Below are 26,268 nucleotides of genomic sequence, written 5' to 3' on the forward strand. Positions count from 1 at the left end.
ATGAGTCTATTTAGTATTGTATGTACTTTCCCTCTAGGAGGTAACTAACGAATTGGTAGATAAACATATTTCACCCCTTTAGGAAGGTATGGGTAACAGGTATGCCAAACAATTTCTATATTTTTAAAATTATTTATTTTGTGCACCTCATAGGTATAGAAATACATCCATAGGAAAGCATAACTTAATGGTTGTCATTCACCTGTTAGAAGTATAGAAAAATAAGCAGGTGGAAACAGTTGATGGTTATTGCAAAAAATTCGCCTCAAAATTCTTTCTTTAGTTCGTCTGTGTGTTTCACTTCAGAGATCCATAGATTTGTTGCGTAAATGTCTTCATTCTAAGAATTGATGACTCGCTTTCCTAATTTTATAGTTTGTTATTCTTTTTGTGCACCCTTTGATTCCTGGATTTTTCATCACTATGGAAATAGTCCATTTTTTTCATGTGGCGCAATAGGCATGCTCTTAAGTGAGAGAACTGTGATATTGTAGGAAAAGGTAATGCAAAGATTTCCAATCAGTATGCTGACAACGCATGATAGATGGTGTGTTGATTTAGATGTGAATTAGCAGTATTTTTTTCTGTTTGTTTGTTTTTAATAAACCTATGGAGGGATGCCCCATTGTGTGAATAAATTGTATACATATAGCTGATGGGGGGGCAAAAGACAGGCGTGGAAAGAGGGCGTACAATAGGTCAAGTTGCCCAAAATAAGGAAACATATCAATCTTTAGACCTCCCTCCGCAGCCTCCTCATTAGTTTTGGTTCTGTCAAATGTCCCCGTGCTTAGGAAGGAGCAAAGGGAATCAAGAGCACAACTCGCGGATAAATCACTCCATTGATTAACCACCCATCTTCCTTTTACCTGAAGAAATGAGGGTTTGGCCAGGCACGTCATTATGGCCAGGAGAGTGGGATATATGCCAAATGTGTAATAAGGTCTATTTTAGACCGACTGTATGATGCAGTTTTACCCGGGACACAGATCTCTGCACTACCTTTGGAGTACTTTTATAGATATACCCTAAATCCCTCTAAAACGACTAGTGGAGTTTTGAGTGTAGGACCGGCTGGTAATGTAATACCAGGATGTAGGGATCCAAGCGGACTGAAAGTAGTAAATAGATTTGAGCCCCTAACAAGCCTAACAGACCTGGAGGCTTGTGATTGACTGCAAGTGAAGGCCTCAGCCCACCCCATGGATGAGGGAATCTGGGACAATAAAAAGGGTAAAATAACCAGGGTAAAATAAAAATCCCTGAATGCCAGACAAGGGAGCAAGAAGCAAGTATTAATAAGCCTCCTGGAATGTGGCTGGTATTTGGTCAAAGTTGGGTAACCCTCACTGGTTAACTTACTGGCAAAATGTGGACATTTTTGCCTGCAAGAGACCTGGGGGGCTGATTCTACATTTATTGATGGTTTTCGCTCATTTCAAACGGAGGCACTTCCATCTACCCCAGGAAGAGCAAGTGGGGGCTTATTGACTTTGGTCTCCAACACTTTGTCACTGAGAATCAAAAAATGTGAACACTCGAGTCCCTACTTCCATCTTATTCTGGTTGAGGCGCATAGTGACTGGGATCGGCTTTTAATTCATTTTTATAATAGTAACTTTGGGAACAACATGCAGACAGTATTGGCCCATTTAGATCCAGAGATAAACAAAAACATCCTGTGGGCAGGTGATTTTAATGTCCAGTCATGCAAGTCCAACTTAAATAAGGTTTGTGGCTTAGAGGATACATTGGGGTAACCCATCCATCACTTTAAGTATCTTGAATACGGTAATATCCTAAATAGACTGCTAATTGCTAGAAATGTTATAGTTATCAACAAGGCAAATCCACAGATGGGTGATCTTTTGAATACTTTCTCCCGAAACGAGTACAAATCTGCCCTTGACTATGTTCTGATGTCTGAGACTTTTCAGGGAATGATTAAACAAATTGACATTCAATTTTCTTGTTTTAGCGACCACGCAATCCTTTTTACTACGCTGGCTATGGCTCTGCATAATAGCACGCCCATATAAAAAATTTAGAAACCAGCTATGGCAAGCAAAAATGGCTACCAATTAAAATTAAGGCAAATTAGTCCCGCAAATTATATCTAATAGCTAGGAAATTGTCTTAAATTGCTTGGAACTTAATATTGCTCCTGATTCACTTGCCAATCTTTTTTTGAATTTTTTTGTCGAGGTAAAAAAGGCTCTGACTTGCTCTAAACCAAAAATTGATGCTCCATCAAATCAATGCTTTGACCATTCTTGCACACAATCCCTGAAAGCATTGCATATAGCACTTAAAGGGACGACCTAGAAATAGTGCCCTGATAACGTCCCTGCCTAAAAACTATTTAGGAGCCAGGAAGGCAAGGGGAAGAGGCCTGAGGGAGGAGTCATGGAAAACGTAGAAGGGGGCGTGGCTTGGATGCCGAGGAGGTAGGCAGCGTGAGCTCGGTGCTCCGCGCCCGATCCTGAAAAATATCCTGAATATTTGGTCGGACCCCGACGAAACTAATATAATCCGATACTGGAAGGTGCCAGGGAGGGTCCGGCGCCGACGGCGGACGACTCGAGACCGATCCCAGCCCGGTATCTGAATCTGAAAGCCGGACTCAGGCGTGAAGTTATCGAGCTAAGATGGCGGCGGTGGCATGAGGCACGGAGACGACGGAGTCGCAGGCCCGGAGCCACTTTAAGGGCTGCTACTTTTCTCCGATAAGAGGTGTTGGCGGCTGCATCGGATCTCCCTCGGGGTGCTGGAGTAGACCATTCGAGCGCCACCGGCTGTGGATGGGACCGGAACCCTTGATAGTGGCGGCGACAACGTGGCGACAACCCAGTGACGATGACCCCGGATCTCTGAGCACGACTGGCGCCAGCCGGATTAGCCGTCGGTCGAAAACCCTGATTCCGAGAGGCAGCCTTGGCCCCGGAGACTAGAGTGGTGCCCAAGGCGTGGAACGCGGCGGGCCTTTCCCACTACTGTTACGGGGGGACCTTCCTAGGGGCGAGGCTCAGCGACGTGCGGAGCGGGAGCAGAAGCAGCTTTGGAGGCCACCACTCTTTCCAGCCCAGATGGGGAAGCCGAAAGGGAAGGGGGATGGTGCGACCGACACCGAAGCCACGGAAGGAGCGGATCGAGACCAGTCGGCGCTGCAGCGTATGCAGGACCGTATCCTGGAGGCCATCGCCACCACCAAGGACGCCCTGCAGCAGGACATAGCCCAGGTGGCGACAGGCTTGGGACTCCTGAAAGCTGACCACGATAAGCTCAAGGACAGGGTGAAGTCCGTGGAAATCACGGTTCAGGAATTAGCCCCGAGCCATGCAGCGGTGAAGGCGCAGGTGGCGGATGTGATGGATTGTCTGAAGGTGCTGGAACGGAGGGCCGAGGACGCGGAAAACCGGAATAGGCGCAATAACGTACGCCTTGTAGGCCTGCCGGAAAAAATCGAAGGAGACGATATGGTGGGCTATCTCGACAACTGGTTACGAACTGAGGTGGCACCAGAGGGATTGTCCCCCTTCTTCTCCCTTGAGCGAGCACATAGGGTCCCGGCGCGTCCGCCGGCCCCGGGCCTCCCGCCTCGCCCAGTGGTGTTCAAGTTGCTCCATTACAGGGACAGGGACTGGTTATTACAGAGGGCGAGGGAGGCAGGACCCTTTCAAGTGGACAACAACAGGGTCACTATGTTCCCAGACTATACGTTTGAGACGCAGAGGCTCAGGGCCAATTTCCTGTCTCTTAAGCGGGAGCTCCGTGATGAGGGCATCCAGTACTCCCTGCTATTCCCGGCGAAGCTGAGAGTGGTGGTAGATGAACAGACACTCTTCTTCACATCCTCGGCGGACGCTTGGGCCTGGTGGGACACTTATAAAGCGGGAACAGATGGCGCCAAGGCCAGGGAGGAGGAGGCTAAGGTGGCACAACCGATCAGGAAATCTCAACGGATCAGGAAGAACCGTAGAAGGACCGGCAGGCATTCGGTGTCGCAGACGGAGACGGAGAGGCAGGCGTCCCTACAGGCAGTGGCGGACTTATCCAAAAATACCAGAAGCCAGTCCGGGAAGAGCACGCCTCGGAGGGCCCGGGCACGGGCTCAGAGACGGGACTTTCGGAATTTGGTGGAGCCCGTGGCCCCATCGTGACGCCGCAGACTTCGGAGGAGATACTTGAGGCGTGTTAATCTGGACTAGTGGAGCGGACTCGCTGGTTGGACACCGGGGCGCTGGGCCCATGGCTGCGGAACACTGTTACTTGAGGTTTCGGGGCGCTATGATGTGGGGATTGTGGGGTGGGGTGTGCGGGAATGATTTGCTTTCACGAACCTTTCGCATCGGACCGCGCCCTACTGGCCCTTAAGGTCATCGCAGTGGAGACTGCGAATATTACTGCCTTTCTTTGAGGGGTGGTTGGGAGTGTTGGTTTGGATGGGGGTACTTCCAGTTGCGGGGGGGCCTGTCCTGGGGGGGTGGGAATTGAGAGCAGTTGGGGTTGCTCTGGGTGTTGTTGTTGGAGGGGGGGTTTGGCTTCCTGTTTGGAGAGGGTGGGTGGGTTGGTCCGTGGTCGCGCAGCGAGTAAGGTCAATGATCTTTATTGTTCGGTCTGGTTGTGCGAAGGGGAATGGCTTGTACCGGGGCATTGAAATGTGTGTCCTGGAATGTGCGGGGTATGCAGTCCATGACACGCAGGCATAAAGTTCAGGCATACCTCAAGCGTAGGGGGGTTCACATAGCGTTCCTGCAAGAAACACATCTTAATAAGCAAGAAGGGATAGCGCTACAGAGGCGTTGGAGGGGGCAGCAGTTCAACACGACGTTCTCGGCCTTTGCAAGGGGGGCGCTGATTTGGGTACGAGCGGGGGTTCCCTTCCAGGTTACTAAAACATTGGTGGACCCTGAGGGCAGATATGTGGCGGTGGAGGGGAGGCTAAGGGGCAGGGTAGTGTCTCTCTGCCGTGTGTACGCTCCCAATGTGGATTTGCCCGCATTTTTGTCCCTACTCTCGGGTAAACTGGCGGGTTATTTGGCGGGGCCGGTGCTCCTGGGGGGGGATTTCAATTCGGTTGAGGATGTGGTTTTGGATAGGTCCCATCCCCCACTGCGCGCGTCCCCAGCGCATAGGGTGGCCAAGCGCAGGCTGGAGTGGCAGGAGAGTTGGGCCCTCACGGATGCATGGAGGGCGTTACACCCCACTACTAGGACTACTCCTTTCACTCGCAATTGCATGATCTACATGTTAGGCTGGACGCGTTTCTGTGTTCCTCATGTGTACTTTCTGCGGTGGGAGGGGCGGAATATTTGGCCCGGACGATGTCGGACCACAACCCTTTGTTGTTGTCTCTGAACTGGATGGTGGCCGTTAACTGCGTACCAACATGGCGCCTGCAACCTGACACCCTGGATGACTTGTTGTTCAGGGAGGCCCTTGGAGAATGCATGGAGTGTTATTTTGAGGAGAACAGTGGCTCGGCCTCCACGAGGGCGGTAGAGTGGGATGCGTTTAAGGTGGTGGTGCGAGGGCACTGTATTGGACACGCGGCTGGGGCTCGCAAGACTTTGTTGGATGATTTGGATAAGGCTGAGACGCGGTTGAGGGATCTGGAGAAGGGACGCCCGAATCACCCTGAGTTGCAGGAGGGGCTTAGTGGGGCCAGGGAGGGGCTGGCAGTGGAACTGGAACGGCTGCGCAGCTTTGATCATAAAGCGTACATGACGAGGGCGCATGCGGAGGGCGATAAGGCGGGGTCTATGCTGGCGTGGCTCGCTAACCCAGTCAGGAGGGGTATGCCGATCATGATGATCCAAGAGACAGGGGAGGAACCCTGCCATACTCAACCCGGGATACTGAATAAGTTTCGGGCGTATTATGAGGGTCTCTATGAGAGTGGTGAAACAGGGGGGATGGATGAGCTGTGCGAGTTCTTGGACGGCCTACAACTGCCGAGGGTGGAAGACTCGGAGGCGGAGGAGCTGGGTCGGCCCATTACGCTCGGGGAGATAGGGTGCGCAGTAAAACAGATGGCTAGAAATAAGACCCCGGGTCTCGACGGACTCCCGATCGAGTTTTACAGTAAATATCTGGAGTACCTTGCACCCCGGCTGCGAGAAGTCTATAATGAGGCACAATCGAGGGGTCGGCTCCCGGGCTCCATGTGTGAAGCCATCATGATCCCGCTCTTAAAACCGGGCAGAGAGGGGGCGGCCTTATCCTCTTACCGTCCGCTGTCCATGCTGACAACGGACTACAAGATCCTGAGTAAAATTCTTGCCAACAGACTGCTGGTGCACATGACTGGCCTTGTTCATAAGGACCAGTGCGGTTTTATCCCTACGCGCAACACCGCCCACAATATCCGCAGGCTTACGAGACTGATGGGGGAAGACTGGCCAGGCGCCGTCTCTCCATTTGTTCTCTCTATTGACATAGAGAAGGCCTTCGACAGTCTTGAATGGGGGTACTTGTATGAGGTGATGCGGCGCTTCGGGCTGGGGGACGGATACATAAACTGGACCAAGGTCCTGTACACTGACGCGGTAGCAAGAGTCCGGGTGGGCGCTCTGATCTCGAGGCTATACCCTGTCCGGCGGGGCACTAGACAGGGGTGCTCCCTATCTCCTCTCCTGTTTGCCCTGGCGATGGAACCCTTCGCTGTGGAGGCCAGGTTGGGCCGCCACTATGCCGGATTATCGTATAGGGGCAAGCCACATTTCATTTCTTTGTATGCAGATGATCTGCTGATGTTTTTGGCTAACGCGGGCCCCGAGCTAGAGGGGGCAAGGCGGTTATTGGAGCGATTCGGCCGGTTATCAGACCTAACAGTCATTGTGCACTTAGGAGTGGGCAAACCACTCCTCCCCTGCCCTGCTCTGAGAGACGAGCAAGCCCCACCCGTCCACCCGCAAAGCAGCACGAACGAATACAATGATAATAATTCAAGTTATTATCATTTTATGTTTCGTTCTTTGCACTGATCAAAAGCAGTGGGTCGACGCTCCGAGCCGCCACTGCTAGCCAACACCCCTGCCTTTCTTATGAAATGCATTAATGCAAGAAATGTTCTCCAAGGGCTCCAAACAATATTGGACAGAGGAGTTGGCCTCACGGCTAGGGAGGTCGACCTCGGAGTCTTGGCAGGGATGCACAACATCCTGTGATTCTGGGCAAATCACTTAATTTCCCAGTGCCTAACAAAAATGAATGTGTACTTATATAACGCAACCGGTGCTCGTGTGAAGCGCTCTGATAGCTGATACCTTCGGGTCAAGTTTGCGCTATATAAAACACCGCAAAAAAAAGTATATATATATATATATGCCACGAATTCCGCCAAGTCCCCAAATCACACTCCAGGGAAAAAACGAAGCCGGACCCTTGCGGATATTTTGCAAATCTTAGTTTATTTCATCCAGTAGTGCATAGAACACGCCGCCATGACGCGTTTCGGGACCTCCGTCCCTTGATCACAAGACATGGTCGATCGTACACCCATCCCTCTTAAAGTGCTAGTACACAGTCAGCTGACCCCACAGCCTGTGGAAATAAAAAACATACTTCAGCCTAGTTCAGTAGCGCTTAATTCATAAATTACTTTTTGTTCAATTTCAATAAAGTGCTTAGTGATCCAGAACACATTTTAAGTTTAACCATGCTTCTAAAATAATTTTTATAGAAAACCAAACATTTTAAAAAGAGAGTATCACTCTTCTCTGATCGTTCAGTTCTTACTCCCAATGTTTCCTCATAATTGTTTCCTCATAAATAAATTGATTAAAATTATTGAACCAATTTAGAAAAATAAATTATTTCTACATAATATATTAAAATCATGTAAAAAAAAAATATATATATATATATACACTTTATACATTCTGTGCAAATTCGCTATCTCTTGTGCAAATTGTGCAAAAAGGAAAAACATCATTATTTAAATGGGAGTACATGGCTTGGATCACTGTTTTTTAAAATTGTGCCCCAGTGGGCATTTGCTGCTACTTCTAACCACTGCATCCACACTGCTGCACTATGGGTTCAATTGCTGGGGCACGATAAGAGAATATCATAATCATGATTATGATACTTAAAACCCTATAACCTGGTGATTTAAAATAATTTATAATCCCTTCACCATGAGTTTAAATTAAAAACACGGGAGGCAGACTATTTACATGTTCGACTCAAATGCATAATTACCCCCATGGACAACTGCAGTTGCTATTCAAGTACGGGCCAAAACGGTCTGAATAATTAGATCCCTAATAAAGACAAGAGTGTAAGTCTTCCGTTTGATTCAAACCGTTGGGAGCCTTGGAATTAAGCTCTAGAATATAGCGTGTTTCCAAGACTCTCAATTTGGCCTCTCTGTCACCACCTCTGCGGAGAGGTGGGATCATATCAATGGCATAGTACTGCAGACATCCTATGTCCCCACCATGGCACGTATTCACATGTCTGGCGACCGGGTATGCCTCATCCTTATTGCTCACTGCCCTGAGGTGCTGTAGAATGCGCTTATGGACCTGCAGCTTAGTGCTGCCCACATAACGCAGGCCACAGGCACATTCCAACACATAGACCACGAAGTCTGACTTGCAGGTGATTGTCTTTTTAATAGTCCTCACCTCGCTGTTGAAAGCAGTCATATAGGTAGTCTTGTTTCTACCTATCCTACATGCTTTGCAGACTGCACATTTCAAAAAGCCCTTGCTCTTCCCTAGCCAGTTGTCATCGGCTACTTCCGGGCTGCTCTTAACTATCATGTCGCTCATGGACCTAGCTTTGCTATAGGTTATGGCTGGTCTACTGGCTAGGGTCCCCCCAATGACCGGATCTCCCTTAACCACTTGCCAATTTTTGCGAATGATGTTGAATATTTCTTTGTGCTGTCTGCTATATGCTGTTATCAGTCTTGGTTGGCCAGACTCCTTCTCCACGGATGGTGTAGGCACCGCATCTGTTGTTAGACTATGCCCTGAAGTTAAATTGGCACGTCTCATAGCACCCTCCACCGCCGTACGTGAGTAGCCCCTCTCAATGAATCTCTTCTTGCTGGCTTGCTGGGCTCTCTCACAGCTCTCATTTGTGCTGCAAATCCTTTTGATCCTCAGCATCTCCCCATAGGGGATGCTGCAAATCAAATGCGCTGGATGGTGGCTTGTGGCGTGCAACATCGTATTGCCTGCCGTCACCTTTCGATGTAGGTCAGTCACTATCCTGCCACTGACAACGCTCACCTCCACATCTAAAAAGGTAACCTTAGCATTGCTAATCTGGCCAGTGAATTGTAGGTTCAAATCATTTACATTGATGTTGGTTATGAACCTATTCGCTTCTGCCTCTGTCCCCCTCCAAATGATGAAGAGGTCATCAATGAACCTATACCAGGCTATGATATTATTAGCCATGGTATCCTCATAGGTTCTTGCCAGGACCTGCTCCTCCCAATGCCCCATATGCAGACAGGCATAACTTGGGGAGAAGCAGGCCCCCATTGCAACCCCCCTCAATTGCTGGAAATTCTGCTTCTGGAATAAGAAGAAGTTGCTTTTGAGGCAGATCTCTGTCATCTCTATGACCATGTTATTATGCTGTAGCATGCAAGCAGGTCTACGTTTCAAGTAATGTTCTACCGCTCTTAGGCCATCATCGTGGTTTATACTGGTGTATAAGGAAGTTACATCTAGCGTTAACAATAAGTAATCTTTCTGCCATTCAATGGTTTTGATTTTATCCAAAAAATCACCAGTATCCCTGATGTACGAGGGAAGCCCCTTCACGTGCTCTTGCAAGAAGTGATCAATGTATTTGGAGGCATTTTCGAATGGACCCTGTCTGGCGGAGATGATAGGCCTACCAGGGGGCTTGGTCAGATTCTTGTGGACCTTGGGGATCATATAAAACACAGGGATTACAGGATAATTCATTTTCAGGAACTTTTGTTCATCCCCACTTAGTAGTCCCATTCCCTTCCAAGCATATAATCTGGTGTGGAAAGCATCCCACGTTTGTCTAGCTGTCCGCCAATCGCTCCTACAATAACAATTCCTGTCATTCAGTTGTAGTAGGGCCTCTTCCATATACATTGTTTTTGGCCACAGGACAATGTTGCTCCCCTTATCTGACTGCTTGACAATCACAGTGTTTTCCCCCTGTAGTTTTTTCATTAGGCTCCCATAGGCATTATTACACTTTTTGTTACATTTAGTGTCTTTAATCCTAGAGGCCTGATGCAATGCCTTTAAATCAGATATGACCAGATTATTGAATGCTTCAATGTTATCAAAAACTGCTATTGGGTTAAATGTTGATTTGGGTTTAAAGTTCGTGGCCCCTGGGGCATCTGTTCTTACATACTCTTCTCTTTCAACATCAACTGAAGTTCCCCCTTCTCTGTTTAAATCAACCAAGTCCACATAGAGCTCAACCTCTCCTGCCAGGCATGGACCTGAATCCGGGTCAGTTCTATAATTTTCCTGCGGTGGCATGCGCGTTTTTAACCTGTTCTGCAAGAATAACTTTCTCAATTTTAATTTGCGTATATATTTAAAAAAGTCCATTCTTGTTTGCGCATAATCAAATGTACATGGGGGGCAATAAGTCAAGCCCAATGATAAAGTTCTAATCTCATTATTAGTCAAATGAGCATTTGAAAGATTAATCACGGAGAGTTGGTCGCTTACTTGTTCGTTCACTTGCGATTCCATCGCTTGCGACCCCGGCCCTTCGCTTGTGGTTTCGCTGCGCCGGTTTGCTGCCCGACTCCTCCTTCGCCACTTGCGTTTGCGGTTGCGTTTCTGCCTGTTTTCGAGCCAGCGGTGTGTGATCTTAGGGTCTGCCTGCGGTCGTTGCGTAGCAGTGGTTCGACTGTCCGAGCCGCCACTGCTAGCCAACACCCCTGCCTTTCTTATGAAATGCATTAATGCAAGAAATGTTCTCCAAGGGCTCCAAACAATATTGGACAGAGGAGTTGGCCTCACGGCTAGGGAGGTCGACCTCGGAGTCTTGGCAGGGATGCACAACATCCTGTGATTCTGGGCAAATCACTTAATTTCCCAGTGCCTAACAAAAATGAATGTGTACTTATATAAAGCAACCGGTGCTCGTGTGAAGCGCTCTGATAGCTAATACCTTCGGGTCCAGTTTGCGCTATATAAAACACCGTAAAAAAAATATATATATATATATATATTTTCAGCGTCCGAGAGGCCATTTAGGGTGTCTACGATTGACCGGTCAACTGGATTTTCCATATTTCTACCCAGCCCTAATGTACACGAACACTTTCAAGGCTGCACATTATGCATGGTTTTCTGTCACAGATAGGAATGATGGTATGAACCCATGTCTCAGTCAAATCCCATTTATGTGTCATAATACTACCCAAATCTCGACCGGCCTAGCACAGATCCCAGTAATGTGAGCCTATGTCAGGGCTTTAAGTGGGATGAAAAAACTGGGGGGAGGGGGGGGGGGTGTTCCCTTAAAGGGGCGTGGCCGATGTAATTAGGGCATGACTTAAAAACACATAAGCTAAAAATCTGTGCCTAGCATAGCATGCTGGCAAACTGGTAAATTTGCTGCTTCTGTCATTGCCTCCATATATATAATACAAGTAACACTACACCTACAACAAGCCAGGACTCTTGGCTTTATCAATGGTTGTTAGTTGCATATGATAAATAGGCAATAACTGTGGATTAATTGTACAAACTTTTGGACTGACTTTTAACACCATACCACTCTTTTTCGACACGTCACTAGTGGCAAAGATGCAAAGCAACATCTCTTCATTTATATGGAAAAACAAAACTGTATGAATATCTTGGAAGAAATTAAGGCGGCGCAGGGAGACAGGTTGCTTAGCCGGTCCCGATCTTCAGATATATGCCTGGGCGTTTCAGATGACACACGCACGAATGCTGTTAAAAGTCCCAGCAGACCAAGGCATAGGGTCGATGTTTAACGCTTTCGATGCTCATGACGAGCTCAGCTCGTCATGATGCACAGTTGAGCTGTGCTGATGACGAGCTGAGCTCGTCATGAATAAAGGGGCTTTTAGAAAAGTCAGCACCGGAGGGGAAAACGCCTAGCAGCCAAGGTGTTAAGGCATTGTTGCAGGGCGAAGAAGTCAGGCAGTCAGGCTTCCTTTTCAAGTTCGGCGACCCCAAATTTTTTAAGAAGATCAAATTAAAGGTGCTAACTAAATTAGGATACTATTCAAATAGATCTCCAATATGGGATCTCTCTGCACCTCCTGGTTGGACAACCGATGCATTGGTAATCCCACTAAAAGACGCTGAAATTTCAACTTGGGGTGACTTATTCGTGGATGGATTCTTGCTGCGATGGGAACATCTAGCAAGTACGACAGGTCCAAACCAGTCTAGATTAAAGTATCTGCAAATCTCAAGTTGGGCTCAAGCCCAAGCGCAGCCAGATAGATACGCTCGTCTCCACAATAGACCTCTAGGCGAAGGCAATCATTTGGAATTCCTCATGCTCAATAAACCAATATCAGCAAAATAAGTCTCCCTATGGTACAATTTAATCTTGGAGGAGATTGACAGGGATTTCCATCTCCCGTAAAATTATGGGGGTCCGTGATGCCATCCTTGAACTTGAACGATCTATGGTCAATGTCGTGTAATGTTTTGTGGGACCTGGTTAAACCTGCTTGGCTCCGCAGAAATCATCTTTTCACAATCCACAAGGCCTACTATTCGACACAGAGGCTATCGATATTTTCATCAGGGGGCTCGATCGCATGTGCGCGGTGTGGCCTAGTGGCAGCCTCTGATGCACACATGTTCTTTGATTGCCCCCAACTCAGGTCTTTTTGGGATCAAATCAGCAACAAACTTACATCTTCCATCGGTTGCACAGTATCCATCGATCTTCCGCTAATAATCTTCGGAGTAGTAGATCAGAAGCGAAGTGCAACCAAAAATCTGCTATTTTACTCATTCCTGGTGGCCCGTAGAGAAATCTGCAAGCGATGGAAAGAGACATCTCCCCCTTCCTTACATGATTGGCGCACTTCAATGCTACAAGTATCAAAATTAGATCTCGCCAGAGCCGGGAAATCAGAAAAAAGAGCTTTTTGGCACCTACTTGATTGATCTCGCTAGTGGTGTGTTTTTTAAATTTATTTATTTTTTTTTTATTTTTTTTCCCACGTCCGATGATTACAAAGCCATGATATACTTTCTCTGCTTTGCAACCTTGCCTTCCTTGTTGGGTGTAAAGGTTGATTCAAGCAATAAAGGTAACTGGCTGATGGTTAAACATCTGTCAAATAAACTGCTGGGGGAGGATGGATAGAGTGATTGACACAGCATTAGGGCCTTGGCAATCCCATAAATCGTACACTGAATTTGCGTGTCACATCTACTGTCTGTTTTTCTTCCCTGTCCAGAAGCTCGACAGATTACAACCATGGTGGAAATGAGGACAAAAAAAAACCCAACAAACTTTTGGACTGTGAAAGAACTATAACGAGTCTCTTAAAAGTTACATCAAAAGCTGTGAATGCGAATTTGCCTAGCCTTGGTGCTGGTAAGTTCCAATTCTATTAAGGACTCGGAGGCGAGGATTATGCCATTCTTTCATCGCTTTATTCTCTACAGCAGCAAGAAAATATAACACAACTACTTTTCCCATGAACATTTGGGGGAAAGAATAAAGTCAAACATGAGTCCTATTACAGTGTCCATGTACAGGTGTCTCCCATCATGCTCCACTGTACTTGTCTCCTCCTCTTTCTTTGCGCGAAGCCAGAACATCCGTCCACTCACGCATCTTGTTTAGAATTATCTGATCCTGCAAAAGAACACACCATCAGATCCATCCTATACCAATAGAACGTCAGCTGTAAAACAGGAAGAGCAGTACACCGCAGAGCCAGAAGCGCACATTCGAAAAAGAACATAAACGCTTTACTTACATTGCATACGGGGAGGGTACACTTCCATGAAGTCACTGGGGGGGATAATCCTCGCCTCCGAGTCCTTAATAGAATTGGAACTTACCAGCACCAAGGCTAGGCAAATTCGCATTCTATGTCAGGACCGGAGGCTTCGGATTATGCCAGTTCAAAGCTTATCGACCACCAATCTGGCCACATCAATAACTGGCTTGAAATAGAACCTCTTGAACGTGGAGTCCGAGGACCAATCGGCCGCTCTCATCAGATCCTCCAACCGAGCCCCAAGAGCAAAAGCTTTAGACGCCATGGCACCTCGCGTAGAGTGCTCCCCAAACTGTTTAGTATCAATCCCCGCCTCCTGCATGATCCAACGCACCCAACGGGCGATCGTCGGTGAAGTAACTGCCTTATACGGTTTACGCATAGCAATAAGCAGCTGTCGTTCGCCCGGAGGGCGAGTATCCTCTGTCATCTCCTCATAAGCACGGAGGCACTGCACTACACACAGCTTAGGGGAGTCCTGAAAGGCCTGGTACGAAATGACCCTAGTATTTGTTTTGGTCCGCCTGCTGACGATAAAGGAAACTCCTTCAGGAGAAAAAACCCTGGCCGTTATATCCAACGCTCGCACGTCCGAGACACGCCTGCAGGACACCAGGCACAACAACATGGCCAACTTAGCCGTCAACTCCTTACGCGTTAAAAACCTGTTCGGTTGCCAGGAAAGGAAGAGATTCAGCACTCTGTTCACATCCCACAGGGCGGAATACCGAGGCTCCGGCGGCAAGGCAAGCCGTATACCCCGCAAGAGCCTACAGACTAAGGGGTGTTCGCCAACCGGGGACCCTTGAACCAGGTCGTGCCCAGCAGACACCGCCGATCGGAACGTATTGATCGATCGATAGGCCAGGACTTGATCAGACAGTTCCGCCAGGAAATTCAAGACACGCACTACAGGTGCCCCCACGGGATCCAGACCCCGTCGCACACACCAACGACTCCACCGGAGCCAAGCCGATCTGTAGCGTTTGGTCGTGCTGTCGGCCCAAGCCTTGGAGAGCAAGTCCTCTGCCGTTCTCGAAAGGCCAGGCAATGTCCAGCGTCGCCGGAGAGCCTCCACGCCATCAGGCGCAACGAGCCCTCCAGAACTAACCTGTGGGGCGCTCCCTCCGGATTCAGTAGAATGTGGGGAGACTGGGGGAGTAGGATCGGAAAATCCCAAGAAAGTTCCAGAAGAACCGGAAACCAAACTTGCGACCTCCACCACGGAGTGATCATCACTACCTGAGCCGACTGGCGGCGTAACAACGCTGACACTCGCGTTATCATTGAGAACGGTGGAAACGCATAGCCCTGTATTCCCGACCAGTCTTGGAGGAACACATCCGTTGCCTCCGCCAGAGGGTCGGGGCGCCAGCTGAAATACCGGGGGAGCTGGTAGTCCAAACGGGACGCGAATAGGTCCACCGAAAACGGGCCCCAAAGGTCCGAGAGCTCCACAAACAGGGTAGGATCCAGCTTCCAAACGCTGGCGTCCAGGATATTCCTCGAGTGCCAATCGGCCACCTCGTTCTGACGACCCAGCAAATATTCCGCCGTAACCGACACCTGGCGGTCCAGACAAAAAGTGCCAGAAATCCCTGGCCAGGTCCGCTAACATCTTGGACCTGGTACCGCCCAGGTGGTTGATATAACGGACCACCGACTCGTTGTCCATCCTCAGAAGGACGCAGGATTGTACTCTGTCCTTGGTCCAACATTGCACTGCGAAGGAGCCCGCTAGCAACTCCAAGCAGTTGATATGCAAGGACTGTTCGAGAGCAGACCAGGCGCCGCCCGTGGAGAAGTCTCCGCACCGCGCCCCCCAGCCGGAACGGCTGGCGTCCGACTCTATCACGATATCTGGGGCGGAACCGAAAATCGCACGGCCATTCCAGGCTTCCATGTGCGTAAGCCTCCACTGCATTTCGTCCCTCACGTCCTCCGACAAAGGAATCAGTTGAGAGTACGTCAGTCCCCTCCGCAGGTGGTACGCCTTCAAGCGTTGCATGGCGCGGTAATGAAGGGGTCCCGGGAAGATAGCCTGGATCGAAGAGGACAACAGGCCCACTAGCCTCGCCAGGTGGCACAAGGAGATCATCCGCTTCGCTAGGGTTTGTCGCAACTCGTGTCTGATCCGCGCCATCTTCCTGGCTGGCAGGCTCAAGGTGGCTGCCACCGAGTCTATGGTGAAACCGAGGAACGTAGCGCACTGCATGGGAACCAAGAGAGACTTCTTCTCGTTGATCACGAACTCCAGGCCTTGCAAAAGGTTGACCGCAGACTGCAACTGTGACCGCTGTCTCTCGGCGCACTGGTCCATGAGCAGCATGTCGTCTAGGTAGACTATCATTCTGACCCCCTGAGCCCGTAATGCCTCCACCACCGGCCGCAACACCTTTGTGAAGCACCGCGGTGCTGAGGAGAGTCCGAAAGGAAGAGTGGTAAACTCGTAAACCTGGTCGTCCCACCTGAACTGGAGGAAACGCCGATGAGGGGGAAAAATGGGAATAGTTAGGTAAGCGTCTTTCAGGTCCAGTCTGACCATCCAGTCGGACTGTCGCAAGACGTCGCGCAGGAGGTGTATCCCTTCCATTTTGAAATGCCGATACACCAACCACTCGTTGAACTCCTTCAAATTTATCACGGGGCGACTGCCCCCATCGACCTTGTCGACTAAGAAAAGATTGCTTATAAAACCTGAGGGGTGCTCGCAAGCGCAACAAATCGCCCCTTTTTGGAGGAGGGCAGCGACCTCTTCGCTCACCAAAGCCGCATCGCGCTGGGAAAAGGTAATGGGGCGAGGACGCTGTAGCTGACACGGACGGCCATGGAACTCCATTTGGAAGCCCTGAACCGTCTGCAGCACCCAAGCATCGCTGGTAAGGGAGGCCCATGCAGGAAGAAACTGCGCCAAGCGCCCCCCCCCCACTTTCAAACTCGCGGAAGGCAGTACACTCACCTCGGCCACCGCCTTGCTGTTGGCCACGCTGACCTCCACGACCTCCGAACTTCTGCCCTCTCGTGGGGTAGAAATTATTGAACCTGGCCTTATCCTGGTACTGGCCACGTCCGGAGCCTTGACCTCGATCCGAGCTGGCGCCCCGGCCGAACGAGCGGCCCCTGCCTCGTCCGGCCTTGTCGAAAACCCGGGGCGCGAAAACCTTTTTAATATTGGACTGGGCACGATCCAGGGACGTGAAGGTGGCAACAAACTTCCCCAGTTCCTTGATGAACGGGTCACCAAACAAGCCCCCCTGGGCTACAGCACCCGCCTCCGACGAGGCGAGGTCGCCCAGCTTGGGATCCACCTTGATAAGCAGGGAGCGCCTCCGCTCCGTAGAGAGGGCGCAGTTGGCGTTGCCAAGGAAAATGATGGCTCTCTGGGCCCAGTTGGAAAGAACCTCCGGGGAAATCGCGTCACCCGACACTTTGGCCTCCTCCGCCCTATCTAGGATCTTGGTAAGGGGCCCGACAGCATCCAGAAGCTTGTCTTGGCAAGTGCGCCAGGACCTGTCGATACCATTCCACGGGTCCTTGACAAATTTCTGTAGGAAGGTCGCCATCTTCGGATCGATGTCCGGGGTCATGGCCACCTTGCCCTCCAACGACGGCCGGGGACACTCTGCGCGCAGGCGGCTTCTGGCATCCTTGTCCACCGGCTTCCTCAGCCTATTAGCGACGTACTGGGCCACCTTGTCACACGGGACCCACTCTGATGAACGGGGGTGGACGATATCGTCCAGGTCCAGCATGTCCGACGGACCTGCGGAGGATGAGGGCTGAGAAGGGAGCCACGACCTGGAAGAACAGGCCTCCTCCTCCTAGTCCGGAGAGTCGTCAGCGTCGCGCTGCGGGTCCGGAGACATCGCAGGTGGAGAAAGCGGTGGAGCCTCCGAGGGAAGAGGAGCGGGAGGCTGTGTGTCCTCCAGGGCCTTGAAGGCACTCTTTACCCTATCGAAAGCCGCCGAATCAACCCCCTCAGTGCAAGGCTTCTTGGGAGGAGGCGGGGTAGGGGACGAATCTGGCCCTGAGGCCGGGACAGGCGCCGGAAGCAAGGCGGCAAACTTGGCATAGGCCTCGTCCAGGCGCGGCGAAAGTCGTTGTTCCAGGGGGACCATAGCCTGGTCGACCGCGCGGTAGATGGAGTCGTCGACCGCCTGGTAAAAATTATCGTCCAACGGGACATAGTTCAGGGGGTCCTCCTCCGGATAATTGTCCGCGTTCCCCTGCATAGCGAGTTAAATTAGGCTCTAGCAACGGGACGGCAGACAAGACCAATGACCCTCCTCAGGGCGCTCTATAGTCTGGGGAGTCCCAGCGATATGGGTGGCCAGAGGCACACAATGAACGGGCAAAGCCCTGGGAACGCTGCAGCCCACAGAGTCTCGGGGCGCCTCCCGGCAAAGCGTCCCCACAGCGCGATTACGACCCCGTAGGGTGTTCGTCAAGAGTACAACCCAAAGGGCGTTCAGAAGCAAGGGAAAACCTAATTGCTACCCCGCAGGGTGTCAGAGCCGGGAGGCTAGGCACGGGTCCGCTGGTGACAGGAGCGCGCCAGAACACTCCAGAAGCTTCTGGGAGCGCCCCTTCAGCAAACGAGACACCGGCCCCTGGTGGCCGCGCCACCACACCGCACACTACTGGGCAAAGGTCGCGTAAGGAGCGCACTAGGCGTCCCGCGACCAATCAAGGGAATCTGTGGAGAAAGAACAGAAACCCAACACCCGGCCCAAAGGCCAAAGGCACCACACAGAAACCCAAAACCCAGGAGAGAAGGAAAAATCCAACTTAACTTGCTGCGAGCAGCGAAGAAAGAGGAGGAGACAAGTACAGTGGAGCATGATGGGAGACACCTGTACATGGACACTGTAATAGGACTCTTGTTTGACTTTATTCTTTCCCCCAAATGTTCATGGGAAAAGTAGTTGTGTTATATTTTCTTGCTGCTGTAGAGAATAAAGCGATGAAAGAATGGCATAATCCGAAGCCTCCGGTCCTGACATAGAATGGCGGCACTGCAGTAGAGTTACGATTTTTTTTCACCCTGAGGGGGAGGGCAAAAATGGGCCCGATAGGGACCTGTCTCAGCACCTGCTTTTTAGAACAGCTGGTGCTGAGTATGGGCAGAACTTGGCCCACTTAAAGCCTTGGCCTCTGATATTTACCAGTGGTCAGTTAGGCGACGCCTGGATTTGCTCCAAATACGCGCCTCTCTTTTTTTTAATCCAAATCCCAGTAAGGTGACCCTACACACGGCCTGCTTGTGATATCCTGAGGAATTAAAAAGGACCTCCCCTCCCTCTCCAGAGATCCCTTAGTCTCATCGGAGTGGATTAGTCGTTCCAGCCATGGAATGAGAGGACCCCCCCCCCACGGGCTCCCGCTCCTGCACTTGTGATTGTGTGAGAGTGTGTCTGCCACAAAAGACATTGCGGGTGGCAAATCCCAGCAGTTTGCTGCTGCGTTAGGCCGCAACCCTGCTAACGGTGCTATATGACAAGATGGAAGTAATGACACCCAGAGATGAGGATGCGGGGCAGCTGCAAGTTGAATTCAGTTTACCGTACGCAAAAGGTCAAAATTAAGAACGCGTTAATTTAACAATCCACAATATAAATTCAGAAGTATTTAATTTTACTTTTCCACAGCAAATGCAGATTCTATAACCTAGTTTGTTTTCCACCGACTGCCCATTTAACGTTACCAAGTTTGCGCTTGGATGTTGGATCGCTGCACTTCTACAGGTGATAAAGTGTATTTAATTTTACTTTTTCACAGCAAATACAGATTCTATAACCTAGTTTGTTTTCCACCGACTGCCCATTTAACGTTACCAAGTTTGCGCTTGGATGTTGGATCGCTGCACTTCTACAGGTGATAAAGTGTATTTTTTAAACATACTGGTCAAACCTGATATGGTGTGTGTGTGTGTGTATATATATATATATATATATATATATATATCTCGAACACACCGTTAATTCTCTCGCGCTCTGGACCAACTTCAGCCAGGAAGAAAGCCAACGGACACGGACCAGTTGTAGTGCTCCAAGTTTTATTTCAGGTGCAGTAGAAGTCTCATGACGTTTCGGCTCGCAAGAGCCTTGTTCACATGACAATGTTCAACTAAGAGAAACACCATTATATACTGCCAGTGATTGGATGATAATTGTCACATGAGAGGGTAGTGTTACATTGTAGTGGACATAGAAAACATACTGGCAAGTCTTTATAAAGCGTTTTGGAAAAATACAGACACTGATTTGGGTAGTAGAATTACGGTAAAATACCAAATTGTTGCCCAAACAAACCATCAATTAGATGTTAAACAGAGGTAATCAAACAAAATCTATATATCATCACTTTTAGTATGATGGGACTTGTATTATCTAATAACGGTAAAATACCCAAGTTTGTATTACAGTATTCTCAGTAGGCTGTTATACAATAAAGTGCAAGTGCATGTTGTTTTCATGTGTGCAAAACCTGCATTAGTGCACATTTGAATGTGCAATAACTAGCAATAGTGCAAAACTCGCAATGTGCAAAATACCGCATAATAGTGCAAAGATTTGCTACTACCAGCATAAGGGGAACTTATCCTTCTGAAGGTCCCTCTCTCTGGAATACTGTATAATGTACATCTAAATTCATACATAACAATAACCACATATACTTTAAAACATGGTGAAAATTCATAATAAAGTCAAATATTCAGTCCTATATAGATAAGATGATGATAAAATAAAGCATAGTAGTTAGATTATCAAAAACCCTCTGTCTACAGATACCTTCTATCAAATGTCACTACGTTAGAAATAATTATCACCATGAGTTAAGTGCATAGCAGGTTTGATATATGAGACTGTCAGGGAACTAGGACCCGTCTAGTCTACCTATATCCAGCCATACCCATCAAATGTTAAAAATAAATTCATAATCAAATAGCAGCAAGTACAGATCAACGTCAGATTCAAAACCAAGGATTTATAAATTGTATGCTACATCTATGTCTCCCAGCCGGGATAAAAGTACAAAAATACTCCGGATGACCTATCAACAGTGTATTAGTATAAAATTCATCAAGGTAAGCATGTGTAAAGGTCCTCCGTTACATTCAATCCCCCAGGACTCTTAGTGTTGAGCAACAGGATATATTTAGTTTCAAGCCTTCTCAACTTGCTCTCTCTGTCTCCACCCCTTCTACTGGCTAGTACTGAATCAATCACCCAGTATTTCAGCAAGCTGTTTTTGCTCTGATGGGTCTCCCTGAAATGTCGGGCCACTGGGTATGTGGTATCACCATTGGTGATCGCACGTAAATGCTGTAAAATGCGCTTGTGTACAGCATGCTTTGTGCTGCCCACATATATCAGTGGACAGAGGCATTGAAGAACATAAACCGCAAATTCGGTTTTACAGGTCAAGACCTGTGTGATGGGATGAGAATGATCAGTGAAACCGTCCATGAATGTTTTTGTGTTTTCCCCATGGGCGCACGCCTTACAGGTCTTAAAGCGACTTTATCCTTTATTATGTTGCCACCAAGACGTTTTGTTGATAGGTTCTGGACTGGTGTCAACTATTTTGTCACAAAGTGAGGGAGCCTTGCTGAATGTAAGGGAAACTTTTTTGGGTAGGGTGCTTCCAATGATAGAATCACTGGTAACTAAAGGCCAATGTTTGTTCATGATTTTATATAACTCATTGTGTTGCCTACTGTACCCTGTTATGATGCGGAACTTGTTCTTTTCCGAATCCATCTTATTCTTGGTCTCCCCACTTCCAACTAATGACTGATCCACAGTCCTAGTCAGGAGCTCCTCCCTAGTTTGCATCATAGATTTTTCTATGGCTTTACGAATCACCTGTCCAGAGTATCCTCGTTCCAAAAAACGTTTCATACTGTCCTCTTGAGCCAATTTAAGGTCTATGGGGTTGCTGCACACTTGGCGCAAACGGAGCATCTCCCCATAGGGGATGCTCGAGATTAAATGTGCCGGGTGCGTTATTTGCGCCTAGCTGAAAGTCAGCACAGTGCTGTACATGGTCAAAGGCAAGCATAGCGATTCAGAGGAGAGGAAGCGAGTTGTGGATGGTTAATGCATTGTGAGGTGGTGTTCTCTAAAGAGGTGAGGGATCTATTCATTCCGAAATTGGAGTGTCGTTGGGGCAGTCCTGATAGATATGGAGTTGTTGCTTCATATCCTGGGTCATAGATGGAAAAGACCTGCTGTCTTGTTTTTTCTTTTTATACTTCTTAGCCTGCAGACTGATGGTGTCCTGGCTGCGTGTTTGCAGGGATTAACCAGAGATGATGAGCATGTCTGCAAGACAGCAGGGTGTGCTGGTTGTGACAGCTTTGTAAATGATGTAGCTGGTTGTGAAGATAGTGCGGGCTGGCAAGGGGGGACAATGGAGTTCCAGCAGGATAGGGGTGATGTGATCATATTTCTTCAAGCCATGAATGAGACGTGCTGCAACTTGTAGGATGCCCCTAAAGGGTGCCAGTGAGGAGCCTGGAAGGCCATGGGGTAAGGCATTATCACTATCAAGACGAGAGCATAGAGGGGCTTGAATAGCAGTTCTGAAGTGGTTTTATGGAGGGAAATGGTGTGACTCTTTTTATAAGAGAGCTGGTAACAATAGTTTTTTGCATTTTTTGGCGATGTGTTCCTAGAGAGTAAGACTGGTGTCCAGGGTGGACTCAAGGGACTTGGCATTCAGTGAAAGTTGAGGTTCGAAGTCACAAAGGTTCATATCACTGAGCCGGATTTTTACTGGTCATCCAGGTCTGTAGAATTTTCAAGCAGTTCTTGAAGTTTTGGATGTCTGAAGTAGAGGGGACTCTCAAATAGAGTTGCGTATTATCGGCATATTGGTGAATCTTGGTACTGTTATCTGTGAGAAGAGCGCCAGGCGGCACCATGTATCTGTTGAAAATCACAGGAGATACTATGATGCCCTTGGGAACTCCATAGGTGAAAGGGATCTTTTGTGACCTGATTGTGCCCATGTGAACAAACTGGTGATTTTTGGAAAGATAGGCTTAGAACCAGGGAAGGACTTTGCCAGTGAATCCCAATCCAGATTCTAGGGTGCCTAGGTGATGAAGGCTACTGAGAGGCCCAGTAGTATCTGAAGGCAGCAATCATCTTCATCTGTGGTTAATAGGATGTTGTCTAAGATTTGTAGCATAGCAGTTTATATGCTGTAGCGTGATCTTAAGCCCGACTGGTAGTCGTGCAGGAGATGGTTAGCATTGATGTGGTCTTAGAGTTGAACACAGACTGCTTTTTGTATGTTCTTGCCAATGAATAATAGCGGAATGATGGTCCAGTAGTTTGCAAGGTATTCAGGATCTAGTATAGTTTTCTTTAGGAGTGGGATGATCTGGTCAGTCTTAAGAGCTTCTGTGAAGTTGCCTTAAAGGAGGGAGTCATTAGCAATGTGAAATAGAGGTAAGAGAGCCTCTCCAGAGAGAGGTTTGATAAAGGACAATGATAAGATATCATCTTCGTAAGATGATATCAATTGGAGGGAGTTGGATATGTCAGCGAAATCTGGGAGAGATAGGTCTGTGAAGGCCCAACATTGCGGAATTCAGTGGGAAAGAGCAAGTGGGGGAGGAATAGGCGAGCCCGAAAGATGGTTGTTGCGGTGTTTATTTGTCTTGAACAGCATTCTGCTTCTGTTGGTGGCTTTTTTGATGGTGTTAGTATGGTACTTTGCTTAGTCTGATGCGATGAGCTGTCTACGTGTTGTGTGGAGGTACTTCAGTACCAAGAGGAGTCATCAGGAGTTCGTTTTTTCTTGTACTTTCTTTCCTTCTGTGGAGTGATCATTTATTGTCGGAAGGGTATTTGGAATGCCAGGGTGCTGATGCACTTGCATGTTGTAATTAAGGCATTTTCATATTCACATAGCTTTCCAAAAATTGTAGTAGTTGTTTAGAAGAGTGTTGGCACTGAAAGTGGAGTTGATAGGGTGAGAGATGAGTTCAAGCATTATGTTGTCTATTGAAAAGTCCTTGAAGGTTCTGAAGGATTGATATTCTCTTTTGTGTTAGCCTCGGTTTGTTGTTTGAGTTCGCCATAGGCATTTCTCACATCGCACTCCATTTCGAGCCTTGAGACCATTAGCTTGGCACGAAACTCAACGCCTCCACTATCGGCCACGGAGGCAGCCCCTACAACATATCTCACACCCCGTGTATACTAGGATCCACTGGCGGGGCATTGCCCCCCCGGCCACTGTGACTGTGGTCCCCAGCTTGCCTTGGTGGGGCATCGTCCCCCAAATTAACTAGTATTGCGGTCTACAGCTTAGACCCTCAGCGACCTCTCAGGCATTTAGATTGACCTGTCCTGATGATGATCCCATATCCCTTGTTGGGGATCGAAACGTCATTGACAACAGCATCTTAACTCCAACTCTTAATTCCCGATTGTTGTGGAGTACATGATGTGTTTTCACTATCGTGACTACTGTATTCTCTAGCACTGAACATGTCTGAGGTCAGGAAATCTTTTGATTTCCAGAACCCCTTCACTTTTTGCTCACTTTATGTTATTGTATGTTCTTTCATGTTTATTGAATAAGCAAAATAAACTAAATAAGGTCCATTGGGACAATTGTACACCCAACGCTGATTACAGTTTTGTGGTTATAACATTATACGTCCTGTGACAGGGACCGCTGTTTCTAGTAATATATTACCACCCTTGGTCCCTTCCGAGTTGCAGGGTTCCCTTGTTCCTTTTCACAGATTGGTTTGTTGGTAAGACACTAAGCTTGGAAATAGGGATGGCAAATTGGTTGGTCCAGTCCAGTGGTATGGGTGATTTGCATTGGTTTATTGGGGATGTTGAGAAGACAAGGTCGATGAAGCAACCTTTGGAGTGTGTTGGGTATGTTACATGCTGTACCACGTTGAGTGTAACAATGAGGTTGAAGAAGGTGTCCCTTGTTTTTTTTTTCTTTTTGCCTGTATAGTTTGGGAAGTTGAAGTCACCCAAGAGCGTGGAGTGGGCATGTAGGATGGGCGAGGTGGTGAGAAGGTTTGAAAATTCATAATTGACATCCTTGTTTTGCCCGGGAGGCCTCTTGATGCGATGGAAGATGGAGGTCTGAGTTGCAAAGAGTGGGAAATGGCATATCAACAACTCCATGGAAATGCGTTACTTGCTTGCCTCAGATACAAGACCAGAAGGGCTTATGGTTGACAGGGAGGGCACCACCCCTCCAATGTGTGCTGTTAACTTGATGGATGTTATAGCCTGTGGTAAGAAGGACGTCTAGAAGGTGCGGGAGTGAACCATGTTTCTGTGACAAAGAGGGCACCAAGATTGTAATAGGTGATGAGGTCTGCAGTGTCTGGGGCATCTAGTACTGCAGAGCGTGCGTTGATGATCATCAGTTGGAATGTGTGTTCTGTAGTTTGAGATTGTGTGGTAGTTAGTGGGATGTGTACAAGGTTGGTCTATGTGTTGTGCAAATGCTGTGTGAGTGCCGGGGTGGTCTACATCTGGATTGGCAATATACGTTTGTTGGCGAGGCATATGATTGTATCTTACGCTGTAATTTCAGTGGAATAGGCATTCTGGCCCTAACAGGCAATACCCTGATCTGTGTGCATCCTAGGTTGTTGACTCCTGGGTGACAGGTCGCCCTGAAGAGTTAATTCAAGCAGAGAAAAGGCAGGAATTGATGTAATTCCTGTGTAGATGGATGATGGGAAAAACAGTGGTGTCCAGGGATGCCACTTCATATTCATATGGATGTTGGGGAATTCAGAGGTGTCACTTCAGGAGTGCATGTGGATGATGAGGGAAAATAGAATTACGACAAACATGTTTTAGTGGATTAGAAAATATTGGTAGGCCCTGGCCGAGATCTTTACAAAGAGTAAGGAGTGATTTGACAAATAAAAATAGCTTCTGCATATTTCAATACAAATCACTTTAAAACCAGTTTGTTCAAAGCTATTTCAAGGTAACAACTTTTTTGAGAATTCGTTCTGTGAAATTATAGTGAACTCATGATATAACTGTAATTCCCTCTTCATAAAGATGCTCCTGCTTGACCTTTCCCCTCGGGTACATTTTCAGTCTGCTTATCGGGTTGTTGCAACATATGCTTGTTTGAGGGCGCACTTACACGCAGGTCTGAGAATATTGAGCTTAGTAGGTAACACACCTGAATTATGTGTTTCATTCCAAATGCATATTCTATTCCTCCTGAGGTTGAATGAGTGTCAATCAGTTGCCAGTATCACCACCTTTTAATTA

The 26,268-nt window shown here is 48.2% G+C and overlaps 2 protein-coding genes across 2 annotated transcripts in view; one reads left to right on the top strand and one right to left on the bottom strand.

Moving 5' to 3' along the window:
* BACE1 (beta-secretase 1) overlaps positions 1-26,268 on the top strand; it is a 134,840-nt gene that overhangs the window by 20,075 nt on the left and 88,497 nt on the right. The gene's annotated exons all lie outside the window — the stretch shown is intronic.
* LOC147732506 (uncharacterized) lies at positions 185-17,730 on the bottom strand. Its single transcript, XM_086958993.1, has 3 exons — positions 16,938-17,730; positions 15,915-16,393; positions 185-202 (listed from the first exon to the last, which is right to left on the bottom strand). The coding sequence occupies exons 1-3, from the start codon at positions 17,728-17,730 to the stop codon at positions 185-187; spliced, it is 1,290 nt and encodes a 429-aa protein (XP_086815119.1).

Source organism: Lissotriton vulgaris, chromosome 2_1 (assembly GCF_964263255.1).
Source record: "Lissotriton vulgaris chromosome 2_1, aLisVul1.2, whole genome shotgun sequence".
NCBI classification, from domain to species: Eukaryota; Metazoa; Chordata; class Amphibia; order Caudata; family Salamandridae; genus Lissotriton; species Lissotriton vulgaris.

Excerpts from the sequence above, each read along its gene's own strand:
- LOC147732506 (XM_086958993.1), bottom strand. The coding sequence starts at position 17,730 with ATGCTGGACCTGGACGATATCGTCCACCCCCGTTCATCAGAGTGGGTC. Across the intron at positions 16,394-16,937 it reads ACAGCAAGGCGGTGGCCGAG|CACCGCGGTGCTTCACAAAG; the intron begins GTGAGTGTACTG and ends GACTCTCCTCAG.